Source organism: Pseudorasbora parva, chromosome 6, assembly GCF_024679245.1.
Source record: "Pseudorasbora parva isolate DD20220531a chromosome 6, ASM2467924v1, whole genome shotgun sequence".
Classification (NCBI taxonomy): domain Eukaryota; kingdom Metazoa; phylum Chordata; class Actinopteri; order Cypriniformes; family Gobionidae; genus Pseudorasbora; species Pseudorasbora parva.
In genome coordinates, this window is record NC_090177.1 from 18,999,336 (window position 1) to 19,016,144 (window position 16,809).

General features: G+C 36.6%; 2 protein-coding genes across 2 annotated transcripts; both read right to left on the bottom strand.

Annotated features, from left to right (window-relative positions):
• Positions 1-564: 564 nt before the first annotated feature.
• sst7 (somatostatin family member 7) lies at positions 565-1,703 on the bottom strand. Its single transcript, XM_067447241.1, has 2 exons — positions 1,473-1,703; positions 565-1,294 (listed from the first exon to the last, which is right to left on the bottom strand). The coding sequence occupies exons 1-2, from the start codon at positions 1,572-1,574 to the stop codon at positions 1,061-1,063; spliced, it is 336 nt and encodes a 111-aa protein (XP_067303342.1). The 5' UTR covers positions 1,575-1,703; the 3' UTR covers positions 565-1,060.
• Positions 1,704-6,158: 4,455 nt separating this feature from the next.
• On the bottom strand, positions 6,159-13,736 carry srm (spermidine synthase). The gene is made up of 8 exons (XM_067447242.1): positions 13,418-13,736; positions 12,657-12,777; positions 9,690-9,782; positions 8,335-8,488; positions 8,128-8,211; positions 7,884-8,029; positions 7,272-7,394; positions 6,159-7,186 (listed from the first exon to the last, which is right to left on the bottom strand). The coding sequence occupies exons 1-8, from the start codon at positions 13,546-13,548 to the stop codon at positions 7,169-7,171; spliced, it is 870 nt and encodes a 289-aa protein (XP_067303343.1). The 5' UTR covers positions 13,549-13,736; the 3' UTR covers positions 6,159-7,168.
• Positions 13,737-16,809: the final 3,073 nt, after the last annotated feature.

Here is a 16,809-nt window from a genome sequence, read left to right on the forward strand (position 1 = left end):
TTCCAATGCATTTTCATGTCATTTATTACGCAAACTAGTTTCATATTCAAGAGCAATGACGCAAGTAACTCGGTACTTGCATATGCTGACACATTTTGAATAACCATATATGCCTCCACTTGGAGGACAAATAATTCAACTGTACTGATGTCCTAATGCATGCGTTTACAGCTGGAAAGTCTAACTAGTTTTTAGATTTTTTTTCTGTTAAAGCATGATTGCAGCATAAGTGCCATTAATACGGGACAAAACCTTGTTTTATGCACTTGAACCGAAACGTTCAAAATACACTCAAAATGAAAATGCCTGTATTTGACAGATTATCTCTAACCCCGCCTCCCCCCCCCAACCCCCCGCCCCCCATGTATGGCATCTGCATTTGTTTAACAAAAAAGGCAAACCGAAAGATATTTTAGTAATGCTTTGAATTTAGTAATGCTTAATATTTTTAGTAATTACCAGCAAATAATTAATAGACAAGGGTTTAGGGACTTCAAGCACACCCTCTCATCAAATGCAATTACATATAGTTCACTGACAAGTAAAAATGACCACCACACAAACTGTCAATCAATTAATCTGTTGTATTAAGTGTTAAAATAATCACGGCTTGTGAAAGTGCCAGACGGGAATATAACAAATAGCCTTTGCAAGATTTCTTCTTTTGGTAAAACGTTTATATATAGCACAATTACACAATCTGTAATGCATCTGGCTCCATGATCAGTTATATTTATTCATCAGTCAGTAAACATACTGTAATTTGAGGCTTTTCTCAATGTTAACCACAGTAAGAGACATCTTTTATCAAAAAAGAAACTATCATAACCATGCTTTATTCTTTCTTTTTTTAATGCTGAAAAACAACAAAGGTCCATAAATAGCTTAATCAATCAATAAATAAATAAATATTCATCAATGTCTTTAACAAACAGACTGTGTCAAAGTAAGTCCACAGAGACCTTTCTTCAGACACTGGAGATGGTATGTACAGTGGAGGTCTACACAGTTCATGTCAGGTTTCAGGGAGGGTCGCTGGATCGTTGCAGGACTGGCACCGTTAACACGATGTGAAGGTCTTCCAGAAGAAGTTTTTGCAGGGGGCTTTGCGGTCGCGCTGTGGCAGTTGTGATAACCGGTTGTAAACGGCTCGCTCTTCCAGACGGGACTCCAAGGGCTCCTCCACATCCAAGGGGACCGGTGCAATCTCCCCGGCCAGCACGCTGTTGTCTGCTCCATCCAACAGCCCAGAGATCAGCTTCAGGATCAGCTCCTTACGCTCTTTACTCAGCTCCTGATAAGAAAGAAACTCGATTTTTACGCTTTTAAAGGTCTCAGCTATTCACAATAATATGGCCACTGAACGGTCTGTTAATTGGATGGTAAACATCAAGATGTGTCTAAAATACAAACATCTGCTTGCTACAACTGGAAAGCATGAAAAACATAGAAAGCTCATCGCAGTCACTCACCCTACTCTGTGCCAGGTTCCTCTCCTCGATTGGAAGCACAGCTGCTGCTCTGACACTATACAGCACCAGCAAGAGAGACACTAGGCTGGCCAAAAGCTGCATACTGACAAAATAGTTGAAGTTAAAGTGCGCAGAAAGGTCAGTCAGAGAAGCGAAGCAGGAACCTCGAAGTCTGTGTAGCTCCTAGTGCAGAGTAAAGCTGGAAAGATCTTGGTCTTTGAGAGCTTCAGGTGGCAGGGTCCTTATATACCTCTCGTTCAAGTCCCTTACTGACGCAGCGGTTAGAGGGACGGAGGGGAGAGGGTGGGGGAGTAGGAGGCTTAGGAACTAACAAAAGCATTGAGTAGTTAACCCCCCAACAAACCAGACACTGTGCCGATGGGGAGGACTGCGCCACAATGCTCGCGTCATAGCTCTAAAAATGGTCCCAATTTCAGTTTAAGCGGATGCGAGGAGAAAAAAACACTGATGACGACGGATCTACCGATAACGTGAAGTGATTCTGAAAAGTTCTGTGGGCCTCTCATTGTCTATACTAATTATAATTTACATCTATGAGGAGTGAAATGGCATGCAGGCAGCGAATCATGTTTTAGAAAGTACACGGTTAGACGTACGCTGTAATTACGTGATGTTCTCATTCAGCTGCATTGTGATATCAATACAAGTAAATCAAACTAAGCCATTTTGTTGTGTACAGTCAGTGGCAGTATGCTCTCATTCCAACATGTAATTAAGCACAACTCCTCCTCCTTCTCCTTCAGATTGCTATTGAACCGTCTGGCACCTGGAACAGCTGAGAAAACTGTCTTCAGGAAAAGAAAATCTGCTTTTGATTGGTGGATGAAAAGGGGCTGAATAACAAGAATTAAGTCTTTTATGGAAATGTAACCGCAAATCTTACCATGTAAGAATATCAAGCGAGACAAACAGCACAAAATGCACAGAGATTATGAGTCAATACTACAGGAGTAAATCTAATGGTGGAAAAAAAGCTAATGTAATGTAAAGATTTACATTTACATTTAGATAAGTTAACAGTATGGAAAACGGTCTCTTAAGGCAGTAGGCTATAGATTTTCTTCAATATAATCACTATTGCCCATTACTGATTAATAACAACAACTTTGATTACCATTAAAATTAATTTCCTTCTCTTAAAAAAGCAATGAGGCACTTACCATAGAAATGAATACGGCTAATCCATAACATGAAAATACTCACTATTTCAATAGTATATCCACTAAACATAAACAATATGTCATCATAATTCCAAAGTAATCAAACTCTTACTGACAATTTCTGTGTAAAGTTTAAATTTCATATACAATTTAGTTGTCATTATAAAATAACGAAAATGACTGTAGAATTATGATTTAACCATCTTCAGAGCTCAAGTAACATAGTATTAAGAGGAATTTAGTTATAAGCTTTCTTTTTTTTCCAAATCCATAAATTGGCCCCATTCACTTTCATTGTAAATGCCTCACTATAATTAAGAGGGGATTAGTTTAAATTAAGTCCTGTGAAAAGCAGAGATGTGGTTTATTTTTATTTTTTTATTTTTTTATATATATATATTAATATATTAATATAAATATTTTTATAATATTTTATTGCCATTTATATATATATATATATATATATATATATATATATATATATATATATATATATATATATATATATATATATATATATATATATATATATATATATATATATATATATAAATGGCAATAAAATATTTTGGGAATTAAGACCCCTGCTAATCAGCATTAAGCTGCAAATTATGGGGGTTTTTTTTGCTACTTGAGTTGTATTGAACCTGGAAAATTCCTCTAACTTAAAAGTGGAACAATATACAACAACATAGCAGGCATTGCATGTAGGCATGGTAGTCGGCATGGAATGGAAATAGGCCTAGTGATAATATTTTCTTCCCCATTGTGACGTATAGCTGAGTGAAACTTTAGTGAAGTTCATTTTTACAACGTAGGAGGTTGTGTTTATGACATCGTGCGCGTTCAAGTCAATTTCTTCAGAGTAATATGCCAGAATACTTCTCTTAAAGGTTTAGTTCACCCCCCAAAAAAATTTTTTGTCATTAATACTTATCCTCATGTCATTCGACACCCGTAAGAACTCATTTTCATTTTGGGAACACAAATTAAGATATTTTTGTTGAAATCTGATGGCTCAGAAAGGCCTTCATTGGCCACAATGTCATTTCCTCTCTCAAGACCCATAAAAGACACTAAAGATGTCGTTACAAAGTCTATCTCACTACAGTGACTCTACAATGATGTTCTAAAGCAACGAGAATAGTTTTTTGTGCACAAAAAAACAACAACAACTAAATAACGACTTATATAGTGATGGCCAATTTCAAAACACTGAGAGCTGAATTAGTGTATCGAATCAGCGGTTTGGATCATCGAAGTCACATGATTTCATGAATCGATATGCTGATTTATTAAGCTCCAAAGCTTTACGATGCTGTATTTTGAAATCAGCCAACAATATATAAGGCGTTATTTCGTTGGTTGTTTTTTTTGTGCACACAAAATATTCTCGTCGCTTCACAAAATTATTGCAGAGCCACTGTAGTGAGATGGGCTTTGTAACTACATCTTTAGTGCCTTTTATGGGTCTTGAGAGAGGAAATGACATTGGTGTCAATGAAGGCCTTTCTGAGACATCGGATTTCAAAATATCTTCATTTGTGTTCTGAAGATGAACTGAGGTTTTACGGGTCTGGAACGGCATGAGGGTGTGTAACTAATGACAGAATTTTCCTTTTTGGGTGAACTAACCCTTTAATTATACTGCCTTCACGTGCTATCTGAAATTTTTGAAATAGAAGGGCGTTCATGTGCAGTTTTTACCTAGAAAACTATATATTATATTGTTATACTATTGCTGTAAATAGAAAAGCCTAACAATATCACTGCTAAATTCCTTTAAGTGTTGTGGACTTGATTTTATCCTTAGCAAACTGGTTGGATTGTTGTCGTTTTGCTGTTGATCATCATCATGTGAATGATGACGGAGGGATTATTGTCCCACCCTCACGGTGAACACGTCATCAGACAATTCATTTTCCAAATTGAATTTCGAGTTAAAGGTTTAAATATAGGCAGATTGATCGCAGTACACCAAAATTGCCGTGCATACGCAGTCTATGTGTATTGTGTTCATACTGCGCTGTAATTAAACCAGAATGAATGAAAAATTGTAGCCTACCAGTTAGGAAAATGAAACGCATACTTTTGTAATTTGGGTCCAGATGTTCACATTCTGGTCAGCTTCCTGGCACCCACACACCTCTTTGGATATGCATACACACACCCCGCCTGAGTAGCCTACATGTAGCTAGAAGCCCTAATACTCGCGGTTTAGCACATTTTTCACAGCAGACAGATACTGGCAGACGTCAGGGCCCGGGGCTCCGTAGAGATTAACACAGCATTGAGATGAGCTGCCCCCAGCCGAATCGTGATAAAGTGCGTTTGAAGAATTCACGCCAATTGACAGATGCAAAACACATCTAACGTTCACTTCCCATCCAACTTCAAACATATCAGACGTCAGAGTAAAATGCCAATCCACATTCTCTTGTTGTCTCAGCGGGAGTTTTGATTACTAAAATTGAACTAGGCCTATTAAAAAACATATTTTTGTTAGGCTACTTGAAATAGGCCTAAACAAATTGCCTAGTTTCAATTAGATTAACAGGAAAAATTAAATTAACTTGAAAATAATAATAAATACTAAAGCCAAAACTAATAAAAATGACAAAAATACAAAAAACAAACTTACCAAAACGTTAACGAAAATTAAATGTAAAAAGGAACTAGACATTAATTCAAAATATAAATAAAAGTAGGCCTATCTCGATTAGCCAACTAAAATAACACTGCTTCATAAATCCTACCATTTACTTATTTGGCAAACGTAATACTTTCAGGCTAGTCCTAATTAATAATAAAATAAATAATATTTTATAAAATAATAATATAAAAAATGTGTCAAAAGTTTACATTTCAATGACCATGATTTAAACATTAAAACTAGCCTACTTTATATAAAACAATAATTAATGCCTACATCCACAATTAACATAGTCTGTTGTATAACAATTTTGTGTTGTAGCTTTAACACTGTCCACTTTTCTAAAGTGCTTAAAGTGGACATAAAGATGTATTTTATAGCCTCTATTAATTTTGATAGTGGATATCGACAAAAGCTAAAAAAACAACAACTTGAGCCAGTATTTATGGTTTATATCCTGGTTAGGCAATTAAAAAAAAAAAAAAAAAGTCAATAACGTAGCCTATATAAAACAGACATAGCCTACTTAATTGCGTAGGCTAGTTGAAATATGTTGACGCTTATTTATCACTTTCTTAGCGAAAGTGTCGTTTTAGATACAATTTAAAATAAAGAGCACAGATACTTATTAATGCCACAAATATGTACCTGCCATGATTCCTGCTAAGTGACTCCTGATAACCTTCAGAAACATCAAGACATCATTCATCCATGTGATCACATGCACAATGTAGGTAGGGCGCATTTAGTAACAATGACGCCCTCTAGTGGTCAGAATGGCACTTTACAATAACTTGTCCATCGTCATGGTTGAATTTAACTGTAGCAGTAAATTTAGATCAACAATTTGTGATTACAACTTTTTATTTTTTATGAAATTTGCTTCCTTAAATGGTAAAAGTACAGATAAACCCTCCACATAGTAAACCTTAACAGTACAAAATACAAAATAGTTTGTCCTATAATGCAACCAGACATGATCATCATCAGCTATCCAACAAGTACGCTGTTCATTGTTTTTTTCCTGAAGTAAACCTTCATGATTATGTTCAACAATAAATAGTCACAACGTTGGAGACTTCCAGTATTTTAAAAGAAAAAAAAAAACTTTAAAAGACACTTCAAAATTGTCCCATCCATTGACCATAAGCATGTTTGTAATACACTATAGAATATCACTCAAAGGCTGCATACCAAACATCTATTTCCTCTACACATCACATAATCAGAATTCTTCATGAGAGCCAGAACACACAAGTCGCCACCCACTGAGAACGGATTTGCCATCTTTACAGGGTAAAAATGAAGACACAAAAAAAACTTTTATAGTAATAGCTTTAAAAATTACAGTACTAAATAGGATTTCCTTTTGTTTGACAATGGTTTAGTGCTAATAAACTAACCCATAATATGAAACCTTTGAACAGCATGTTAAGAAAATGTATAATTGTCTTTGACCGGTTAGTCTTTAGGTGTATAGAGAAGATATGCAGTTTATTTAAAATACCTGTGTATTTGTTTGAGTGAGTAAAGCTCTGGTGGAAAGTTGCCCTCTTTTTTCATTCATACGAGTTAGAGAAAGAACATGCATGATTGTCTGTTTGTATAGTTCTTATGCGGGAAGTGGAATTGTAAAAGTAAACCAAAAACAAACTCAAAAGACTTGACGGAAGAACCGATGGAAATGGACAGAGAAACAGAGCATGTCCCCACAGAAGGCATTTGCACTTGTAGCCATCCATTGACCAATCAAAACCAAGCCGGAGAGGGATGCGCTGTGGGAGCTACTGCGACTGTGCTGAGGGTTTTGTTCCGCTTTCACAGAAGGCAGCGTGTTGACAAGACTGGACCAATGAAGCCATTTATGCTTCACTTAGTACCTGTGTAAACATCGGGTCATTTAACTCTCCCTACAGATGCAAAGTAAAAAGCACAATGAATAGAAAACAATGAGCTGCGACTCACCTTTCTGGCAAATTCTGGGAGGATGAACGCAGCACGGTGGATTTCAGGATTGTAATATTTCAGGCTCATGCCCTCAATCTCATCCCTTGTCAGTTCTCGTACTGGCTCACGGAAATTTATTTTCTGCAATAAACAAATTGATTAATTTCACTTAGTAATGTTAATATTATTATCATTATATAATACACTACAGTTCAAAAGTTTGGGGTCTGTATGACCACCAAGGTTGCATATATTTGATCAAAAATACAGTAAGAACACTAATATTTTGAAATATTACAATTTAAAATAACATCTCAATTTTAATATATCTAATAAATATAATTTATTGCTGTAATGGTAAAGCTGAATTTTCAGCATCATTACTCCAGTCACGTGATCGTTCAGAAGCCATTGTAATAAGCTGATTTGCTGCTCAAATCAAAATTCAAATAGAAAGCATTTATTTGAAATGGAAATCCTTTGTACCATTATAAAATGTCTTTACTGTTTTGATCCATTTAATGCATCCTTGCTGAAAAAGATTTTTGAACAGTAGTATGAATAACAACAACAACGCGTGTCAAAGTAATGAAGGAATTGTAAAGCTTTTCAAACAAAACTAAACCTTACTGGATTTTTGCTGCAAAGCATGAAGCCAATTTGTCCACTTGGATATGTTGGAATGGTGCAGTATGCATAGTCCACTACAGGAAAGAGAGTCTTACAGAAGATCCGCATTTCCTTGATTAACTCCAAATGCAACCACTGACACTCTCCTGTTGAAATCAGGCAGAAAATTACAAATATGCAACATACGGGTCATTCATATTCTTTATTTTGAGCTTTTTTATTCTAGAGCTACAGTTATGTCAACCTTGACAACAGAGAATTCCTCCCTCACAAAGTGCCGTTTTCATGAGCTGATAGTAAGACTCTTTGAACAAGCTTTCAGCCGGACCTGTGACAGGGTGATATGAGATCAGCCTGAAATGAACACCATGTTTTGTCTGGGAGTCAATGGCTAAATCATTATTTACCAATGCAAAGAAGAAACTTCAACGCCACACAGTGGGCTGCATACCGACAGGATCTGATGAGTCTGTGATGATGACGTCAAAGGCATCCTGATTCTTTTTCATAAATTCAAAGCCATCGCCTACATGCAAAGTAAGTTTGGGGCTGAAGAAGCCTTTTGCCATTCCCGGGAGGTACTTCTTGGAAACATTTATTACATCCTGGGAGAAAATGTGATTCATGAAATTAATCAGCATGTTAAAAGCATGAAATAATTTGAGAGAGAGAAAAAAAAAAAATGTTTCTGTTTCTGATTCATTAAATGTGTCAAAGTCAAATTTATTTCTAAAGCACATTGGAAAATACAAAAATAGCACAAGGTGCTGTACATTAAGATAAAATAAGATGAGATTAACCAAATATAAATATGTAAATTAAAAAACTAAAACTAGGAGAAACAGCCATTGCAGCTGTTTAGCACACAACAACCATAAAAGAAAACAGAAGACTTGAGAAGGTTAAAACGCACAAGACCCATTAGAGATGGTAAACTGATATAAGATTTTTTTTTAATGCAAATATGATTACAATTAAAAACCATTTTCAAAATGTAATTTATTCCTGTGATGGCAAAGCTGAATTTGAATTTTCAGCATCATTACTCCAGTGTCACATGACCCTTCAGAAATCATTATAATATATTGACTTTGTGCTCTAGAAACATTTCTGATTATTAATAAAGGCCTTCTGAAGCAAAGAGATGCGTTTGTGTAGGAAAAATAGCCACATTTATCATGTAAAATAAAGTAAGTAAAATATCTAGCTTCCACCGGACCTTCTACTTTAGTATTCAACATACGAAGAAAGTGTAGCGCCTCTCACAATTAAAAACTTACACTACGGCCGACGTCATGCCAGTTATGTTTTTTTTGTAAGTTGAATACAGAAGGCGGTCTTGTGCAAGCTAGATATTTTACTTTATAACATTTTGAATATGGACATTTGTCCATGATATGCTTCAGAAGGCCTTTATTAACAACCCTGGAGCCACGTGTAGTACATTTATAATGAATGGATGCACTTTGTTGAGCTTCAAATTTTGGGCTCCCATTCACTGCCATTATAATACTTGGATTAGCTAGGACATTTTTTAATATTCTTCTGATTGTATTCGTCTGAAAGAAGAAAGTCATACACACCTAGGGTGGCTTAAGGGTGAGTAAATCATGTAGTAAATTAATTTTTTAGGGTGAAATAACCCTTTAAGATTTAGGAGGAAACCATGACACATTCTTTCAGGATTTTTTTGATGAATAGATCAAATAAATAAATAAACTATTTATTTTTTACATTTGAAATATTTAGTAATATTTTATAATATGTCTTTACGGTCAGTTTATCAAGTTTTAGTTTGATACAAACCTCATCAATCTCACACTGAACAACAGACTCCACCAGCGGATGCTTGACAACCTCCCTCAGGACGCCGCCGTCTCCTCCACCAATGATGAGAACCTAACGACAGGAATACATACAGTCGGCATCTAGTCATAGTTGGGGGCGTGGCGAATTATATAATATATAATTATATATAATTATAGGGTAATTATATTACCCTATAACTCAATCAACTTTCACATATGTTGCATACTTTAACTCCATAAAACCTTGTCACTTACTAATTGTACATATCCTTCACTCCAAACTATTAAAGGTAGGGTAGGTAAGAACTGGTTAAAAAACTTTTTTTTCCAAATAAGTTTAAACGTTCTTTATATATAAATACATAATTAAAATGCAAGTACTCTAAAAAAGAAACTATAAAAATTGAGTGTCTGCAGACCTCTCACGACTGTTTTAAAGACAGCTCATTATTTCCTTTTACTCCACCTTCTCCCTTCTGGGCTCTTTCAAAAGCCACGCCCACAAAATAAATGAACGTGCCTCACCGACCGCTCAGCTGGAAGAAGCATTATTTACCTGAGAGGAGCGGTATGCATGTAGTGACATCATGTCAAAATCACATGTAATAATAAAAAAAAAAAAAAAAAACGAACTTTATCAGTATGAATATAAACAAATAAGATGTCTTTTAGTACTCACTATCAAGCTAGAATACCGATACTGGTAAAGTTTAAAATATATTTTTGTTTAATTCGATAACGAGCTAGTTATATTTATAAGGCAAAGCTAAAAACAGGTAGCATTGATAATTTTTTCTCATCATGTTATACTGTGATGAAGATGAATTTCGTGTAAGATTCATAACATATACTGTGTTTTGCATGTAAGAGTTTCCATGATGAAAGCATTGTTGATTAGTAGTAGCTAAAGCTAACTTAGTTCTAAAAAAAAGTTCCTGGATGAAGTGTACTAGCTAAACATTAAATTTTGCGAAATTCAACACAACAGTGATCAACTTGAGCTAAACATATAGAGTATTTATCATCTCTACTAATGGCTAAGTGTATAATATTGTAACTTTATGCTAAGTAATGTTATGCTATATTAGGCAGCTACATGTGCTAGTGATACATGCTTCATGAAAACATAAACCGAAAAAATGTATAATCAAAATGAAAGATTATTTTCAGCCCCTTGAGGTTCTCGACATCGTTGGAAAGCCACGCTGATATTTACTCGCGTTTTATTTCTTTGTTTATCCAAAGACTTTTTGTGCATTGCCTTTACATGTAGGCCTACTGTGTTCCTTTTTTTTTTTTTGCAGTGTTTGCCTGCGCTGACTGCAAAACCCGGCACCGTGCATTTTGAATCCTTTTGCTCTTCCTAGGGGTGCGCGCATGTGTGGGCAGATCCTGTAGCGAAAGCGGTGGTTGCCACGGTAGCGAGAGAGAGTGACAGTCGCCCAAGCCATCCATTTGTTTCGTCCCGAACGAAAATAATGAGCAGTGTTTATTGTAGATTAAAAAGTCTAGAGTCACTTGATTTTAATACTGAGTACTTACATTTTAATTATGTATTGACATTTAAAGAAAGTTTAAACAAATTTGGACAAGTGTTTAGATCATTCCTACCTACGGTGATCAGTTCACAGCTCACGCCCGTAGGGAGCGAGCCTTTAGCTGATCACGGCACGCTAATGTGAATGAAACATCCCTTATGAAAAACAACAATAGGAATCTTGTAGTATTTCGGGACAAAATATTATAGTAATCCTATAGGAATGCCAGTATTTGGGAACATCCTATATAAGTACAATAGAGGTATTACAGAACATCACAGAAGTATTAAACACTACTATAGGAATCTTATAGGATTAAGTTCTTTTTTCTTATTTCTTGTAGCCATTTTGTCCTTCTTTCTGGTTCTGTGTGATTATTTGGAAGGATGTAGAAAAATTCATAATGTGTTTGTTTAGTGGCGGTACAGGCTTTAATATATTGTAAACTAATGAGTTATAAAAAATAAAAAAAAATCACCACCCTCACAGTTGTCATGAAGGTCAAAATTTGCCATATAGACCAAAACCACATTTTGTACACGGCTGTAAACATGTTTTTTTCTGCTGTAAAGTTGGAAATTTTAACATCGGGCTCAATGAGATTCTGCTCCCTTCTGGAGCCCGTCTCTAGTGTCCAGTCGAGGAATTATAGTTTACATTACTTCCGTATTGGCTTCAAGAGAGATTACGGGAGGTTGCCGTTTTGCTTTTCTCATAGACCGTAAAAAATATGGATGCCGCATCTTCATTCGTTTCCGCAGAGCAGAGTTGAAGCATTCAGACGGCCTGCACAGCGCTAACATCTTGGGACAGAGTCTGCGCAGTAGTGATTTCGGGACCGGAGTCGTGCAGTAGAGAGCAGGAAGTACAGCTGCGATATCAAAAGCCCGCCCACACTCTCACAGATGCAGAACAATTAATTATGTTGGTGTGAAATAAACAGTTATGGAAATGTAGAAATTAAAGCTAAAGCTCCAATCTGCTCCCAAAAATTCTGAAAAAAGTCTGTTAGTGCCTCAGTGACAACTTCACACGTCACACACCCGTTTTTATAGCATCAAATAACTAACTATAAATAAACTTATTTAAAAAACTAACACTTGAAATGAAATCATTGTGATAACTGCCTACAATGGCATAAACTAACTTTGGGGGAAAAATATTTGAAGTGTAATTTGATTGTTTAGTTTGCCTCGCCTCCGTTAAAAAACACGGAGCTGCGGCTATACTGGGAGCGGTCACCTGGGGGCGATCGAGGCGCGGAGGCTTCAGTTTCTGAGAGGAGTGCTGCAGGCTTGGTTTTCCCCACGGGCTAAATTCACACCACGTGACGGGGCGTTCCCAGACCAACAAGCAGTATGAGGGGAAACACCCAGTTCAGTTCTTCAAAATCACATTTACATGAAGCACAAAATTAAATCACGCACCTTCTTTGGGCAAGGGTGGCAGCAGAGAGGAAGATTGGCAATCATTTCTTGATAAGAAAATTCATCTCGTTCTGTGCACTGGATGACCCCATCCAAAACCAGCACATTTCCATATGTCTTACTGTATGAGGAGAAGCAATAATGTGATCATTCATGTTCATTTTAATAAATAAAACAATGAAAAGGTATAGCAAAAAGATAAAAAGAAACAACAGATTCATTCAATGCATTCTACTAAGCTCTGCAACCAAGCATGTCATTTGAGATGACAGCTCATCACATCCAAATGGGCAAAACCTGGCACGTGCAAATACAAATTCCTTGCTTTTCAGGGCAGATAATATAACAGCAGCCTTATATCTTTTGAACACTGTGAATGAATCTAATGACTGAATAAGAGTTTAAACATCAGATAAAGGGCATGGACATGGTGTTCTTTTTAATGTACCAGACAGTTATAGGTGATTATAATTAGTACAATTACGTACATGCTTAACGTTCTGACATATAAGAATTGGTGCAGTGTTATGTTTTGAGTAAAATACACGTTGAAAGTACAAAACCAACGCGGTCTCATAGTCTCAACTCTCAATGCCACGCCAGATCTACATGCAGTTAGCACCAACACAGCAAGACACTCATGAACCCGGACACCTCCGCGAAAATCATTACTTGTGAGCCATAGCGTCACATATCCGCTGACAGGATACACGACGAGTTAGCAACAATGTTAAATTGAGCCACTTTGCACCAGGACTCACCTTTTAAAAACCATCACGTCCTGGAAATTGGATTTTTTATGATACAATACTTCATCCACTTGAAGACTCATCGCTTGGCCAGGCCATAATGTGCATGTTTCGGTGAACCACCCGTCTTTAATGTTGTCCATTGCGGGGGGGATTTAAATCTAAGCAGCGGTGGTTTTAAATAGTCTGATTAAGCCAGTCCACAGTGCAAGGAGTAACTGGAGCTCTTATGCTAGTTCGACGGACTTCTTCATACAGCGATGTGCAGACCAATCGGCGGCTGGCTGCACGAGCTCTGATGACGACACAGCTGGATCCACGATTGGCCGGTGTCTTGACAAATCCTGCCCCCCTGTAAAATCGTCATAGCGAGCGTCTCAATCAACTCCCTTGTTCAGTAGTCAGGGCACTGAACAGGGAGTCAGCCCATTGACTTATGTCCTGAACAGTGCCCTGACTAGTGAACTAGGGATCTGATTGAGACGCACCCATAGACAGTAAAAAAAACATCTCGTCCGCTTAGGACCCCAGAGCGATTCTATTGGTTTAAAGAACTTTTCATGGGTAGTCTGTTCAGAGCCTGATTACAATACTTACAAAATCACGTTTCGATGTTTGCTGTTTAAATTGTGTTAAAATAGTATTTAATGTCTTGCGAATCATATTCATATACTAGTAGTATATAACTGAAGCTATAAGTTATGAAATCAAGCATATCGTTCTTAATGTTTTTTAGTTACTGTGTTTATTCTAAAACCACAAATTCTCACAAATCATTTATTTATAACAGTAAAACCTCTTCAAGTAGTCGCAATGTTATATTGTCATGTTTATCAAACTAAAACTGATTAAAAACTGTAGACCCCGCTTCACTGATAGTGTAGGTTTATATGTTAAACTTTATTCTTGTCCAAACAGATGCTTTATTAAGCAGAACATAAAGTATTGAATGCAAATGTCTTCTTACATCTGTGTATTTGAGAAATATTGCATTTATTTAACTTCAGCTGTGATAAAGCATGCAAACACAGAGCAAGTGTCACTGCGGGAAACAAAAAGTAGGCTTGTTTGAGATGAGCAAAATCTGCGCAGAACCAATCACCGGTGTCATGACAAATCCATAGACAGTAAAACAGACAAATCCTGTCCGCCTGTGAAATCTTGTCCGCTTAGGACCCCAGAGTGATTCAATTGGCTGAAAGAACTTTTTAATGGGCAATCTGCTTAGAGCCTGATTACAATTCTTACAAAATCATGTTTAGATTTTCGTCTTTTAAATTGTGTAAAATAATCTTTAAGTGATACTTCACCGCTTTCTTCATAATAAACTATGTTATTCCCTTAACTAAAACCATAGGCTGTAAAAAAAAATATGGACGTAGTATCCGTGATGTCACCCATAGGATTCCAATAAGCCGTTCTGAAGCTTAAAGTAGGGGCGAGCTGGGTGTTGCCATCTTGTGAGCGAGTCGTCACGTGTCACTCCCGGATAACAAAAAATGGGCAAAAAGGCGGGATTTGGGCAGAGCTTAGGTGACGCAATGACTATAGACGGCAGATAAATGGCTATCCACCTATAACCATGCCCGTAATTATGCAGAACTTTAAGGCTTTATATAATGTAAACGAATGAGTTTGAAAAAAATCCACCCCCCTCACAGTTGTCATGAAGGTCAAAATTAGCCGTATAGGGAAAAAAAACACGATTTGTACCAGGCTGTAAACATGTATTTTTTCTGCTGTAAAGTTGGGCGTTTTAACATGGGGCTCATTTAGATTCTGCTCCCTTCTGGAGCCTGCCTCTAGTGGCCAGTTGAGGAATTGCAGTTTACATTACTTCCATATTGGCTTCAAGAGAGATCGCGGGAGGTTGATACATACCTCTCTCGTCTGAGTGCATGCGTGCACTTAATCTCTCTAAAGCACAGTGACGCTCTGATAGCATTTAGCTTAGCACACTTATCCCAGTTCATTCACTATGGTACCAAACAAAGGAGAGGGAGGGGGCGATGTGAGGGAGGATTTTTCAGGCGTGACTTTTTACTGCGCTGAGTCGAAGTACTCTCAGAAGTGCTATTCCGCCATACATTATAGTTCTCCTTTTTAATCCGCTTAGAAAAGCGCCACGTTTTATTTTATGTCACCATACTAGGTCGTTCAATTATTCGTGTAACTGTATATAAATAGAGAAAACGTGGAGGTGTTTGGTCGCTTCTAACTTGATCTGTGTTTGGTACCATAGTGAATGAACTGGGCTAAGTGGGCTAAGCTAAATGCTATCAGATCGTCACAGCACGTCAGAAAGATTAGGTGCACTCAGACGAGAGAGGTATGTATTAACTCGACTTAGTTAAGGGAATAACATAGTTTAATATGAAAAAAGCGGTGAAGTATCTCTGCAAATCATATGTTTTATATACTATTAGTATATAACTGAAGTTACAAGTGTTTATAAAAGTATATAAGATATATACGATCATATCTCGTATTTAATCTATTTATGCTGTGCACTTGTTCTGTATTATTCTGTATTATTATTTAAAAAGATTATTCTTTATTATTTACATTATTGGTACATTATGTCATGATTTTGTATTGGTATTATTACTTATCAGTTGAAATTATTTACAACATGTTATTGCTCCCATTATAGCAATCAATTACATATTTCAAATAAATGTTTTTGTGTGTGTGTGTGTGTGTGTGTGTGTGTGTGTGTGTGTGTGTGTGTGTGTGTGTTTGTGTGTGTGTGTGTACTTAGTATGGCAGTGAATTCATAGTATAACAGCTTTAGCTACCAAGCTGGGTCCTATAAGCGGACAAGATTTCACAGGTGGACAGGATTTGTCATGACACTGTTCTGAACATTGACAGAAAAAAAGCGTAAAGTAGAGACAAGCTGGCCATTGCCATCTTGATAGCACTTCATCGTGTGTCACTCCCAGATAACAGAAAATGGGCAAAGAGGCGGGATGTGGGTGGAGCTTAAGTGACGCAACGACTATAGACGGCGGATAAATGGCTATCCACCTGCCACTCAAAGTTACCATGCCCTTAATGATGAACTATGGCAACGTCATAATTATGACAAAGTAGAAATTAGAACAAGCCAAAATTATGACATACAAAACCATAATTATGAGTTAGTCGAAAGTGACATACTAAGTGATAATTATGACAAAAGTCATTATTATGATTTTAAAAGTCTTTAAAAAGTGGTCATAATTATGAATTATTGGAATCATTTAGGCTTTTTAATTATGATTAACCAAAAGGCTTCCATACGGAAGAAAGGAGATGCTGTTCAGAAAATGTTGATTATGAACCTCAGATGGTTTATTTATTCATTTATTTCTATGGGAATTATTGAACAAATAATGGGAGTTATGCCTATAATCCTGGAA

Coding starts and splice junctions, on each gene's coding strand:
- sst7 (XM_067447241.1), bottom strand. CDS start 1,574: ATGCAGCTTTTGGCCAGCCTAGTGTCTCTCTTGCTGGTGCTGTATAGT. Junction 1,295..1,472: donor GGAACCTGGCACAGAGTAGG/GTGAGTGACTGC, acceptor CTTTCTTATCAG/GAGCTGAGTAAAGAGCGTAA.
- srm (XM_067447242.1), bottom strand. CDS start 13,548: ATGGACAACATTAAAGACGGGTGGTTCACCGAAACATGCACATTATGG. Junction 8,489..9,689: donor TTCAGTGTGAGATTGATGAG/GTTTGTATCAAA, acceptor ATTTTCTCCCAG/GATGTAATAAATGTTTCCAA. Junction 8,212..8,334: donor AGACTCATCAGATCCTGTCG/GTATGCAGCCCA, acceptor ACCCTGTCACAG/GTCCGGCTGAAAGCTTGTTC.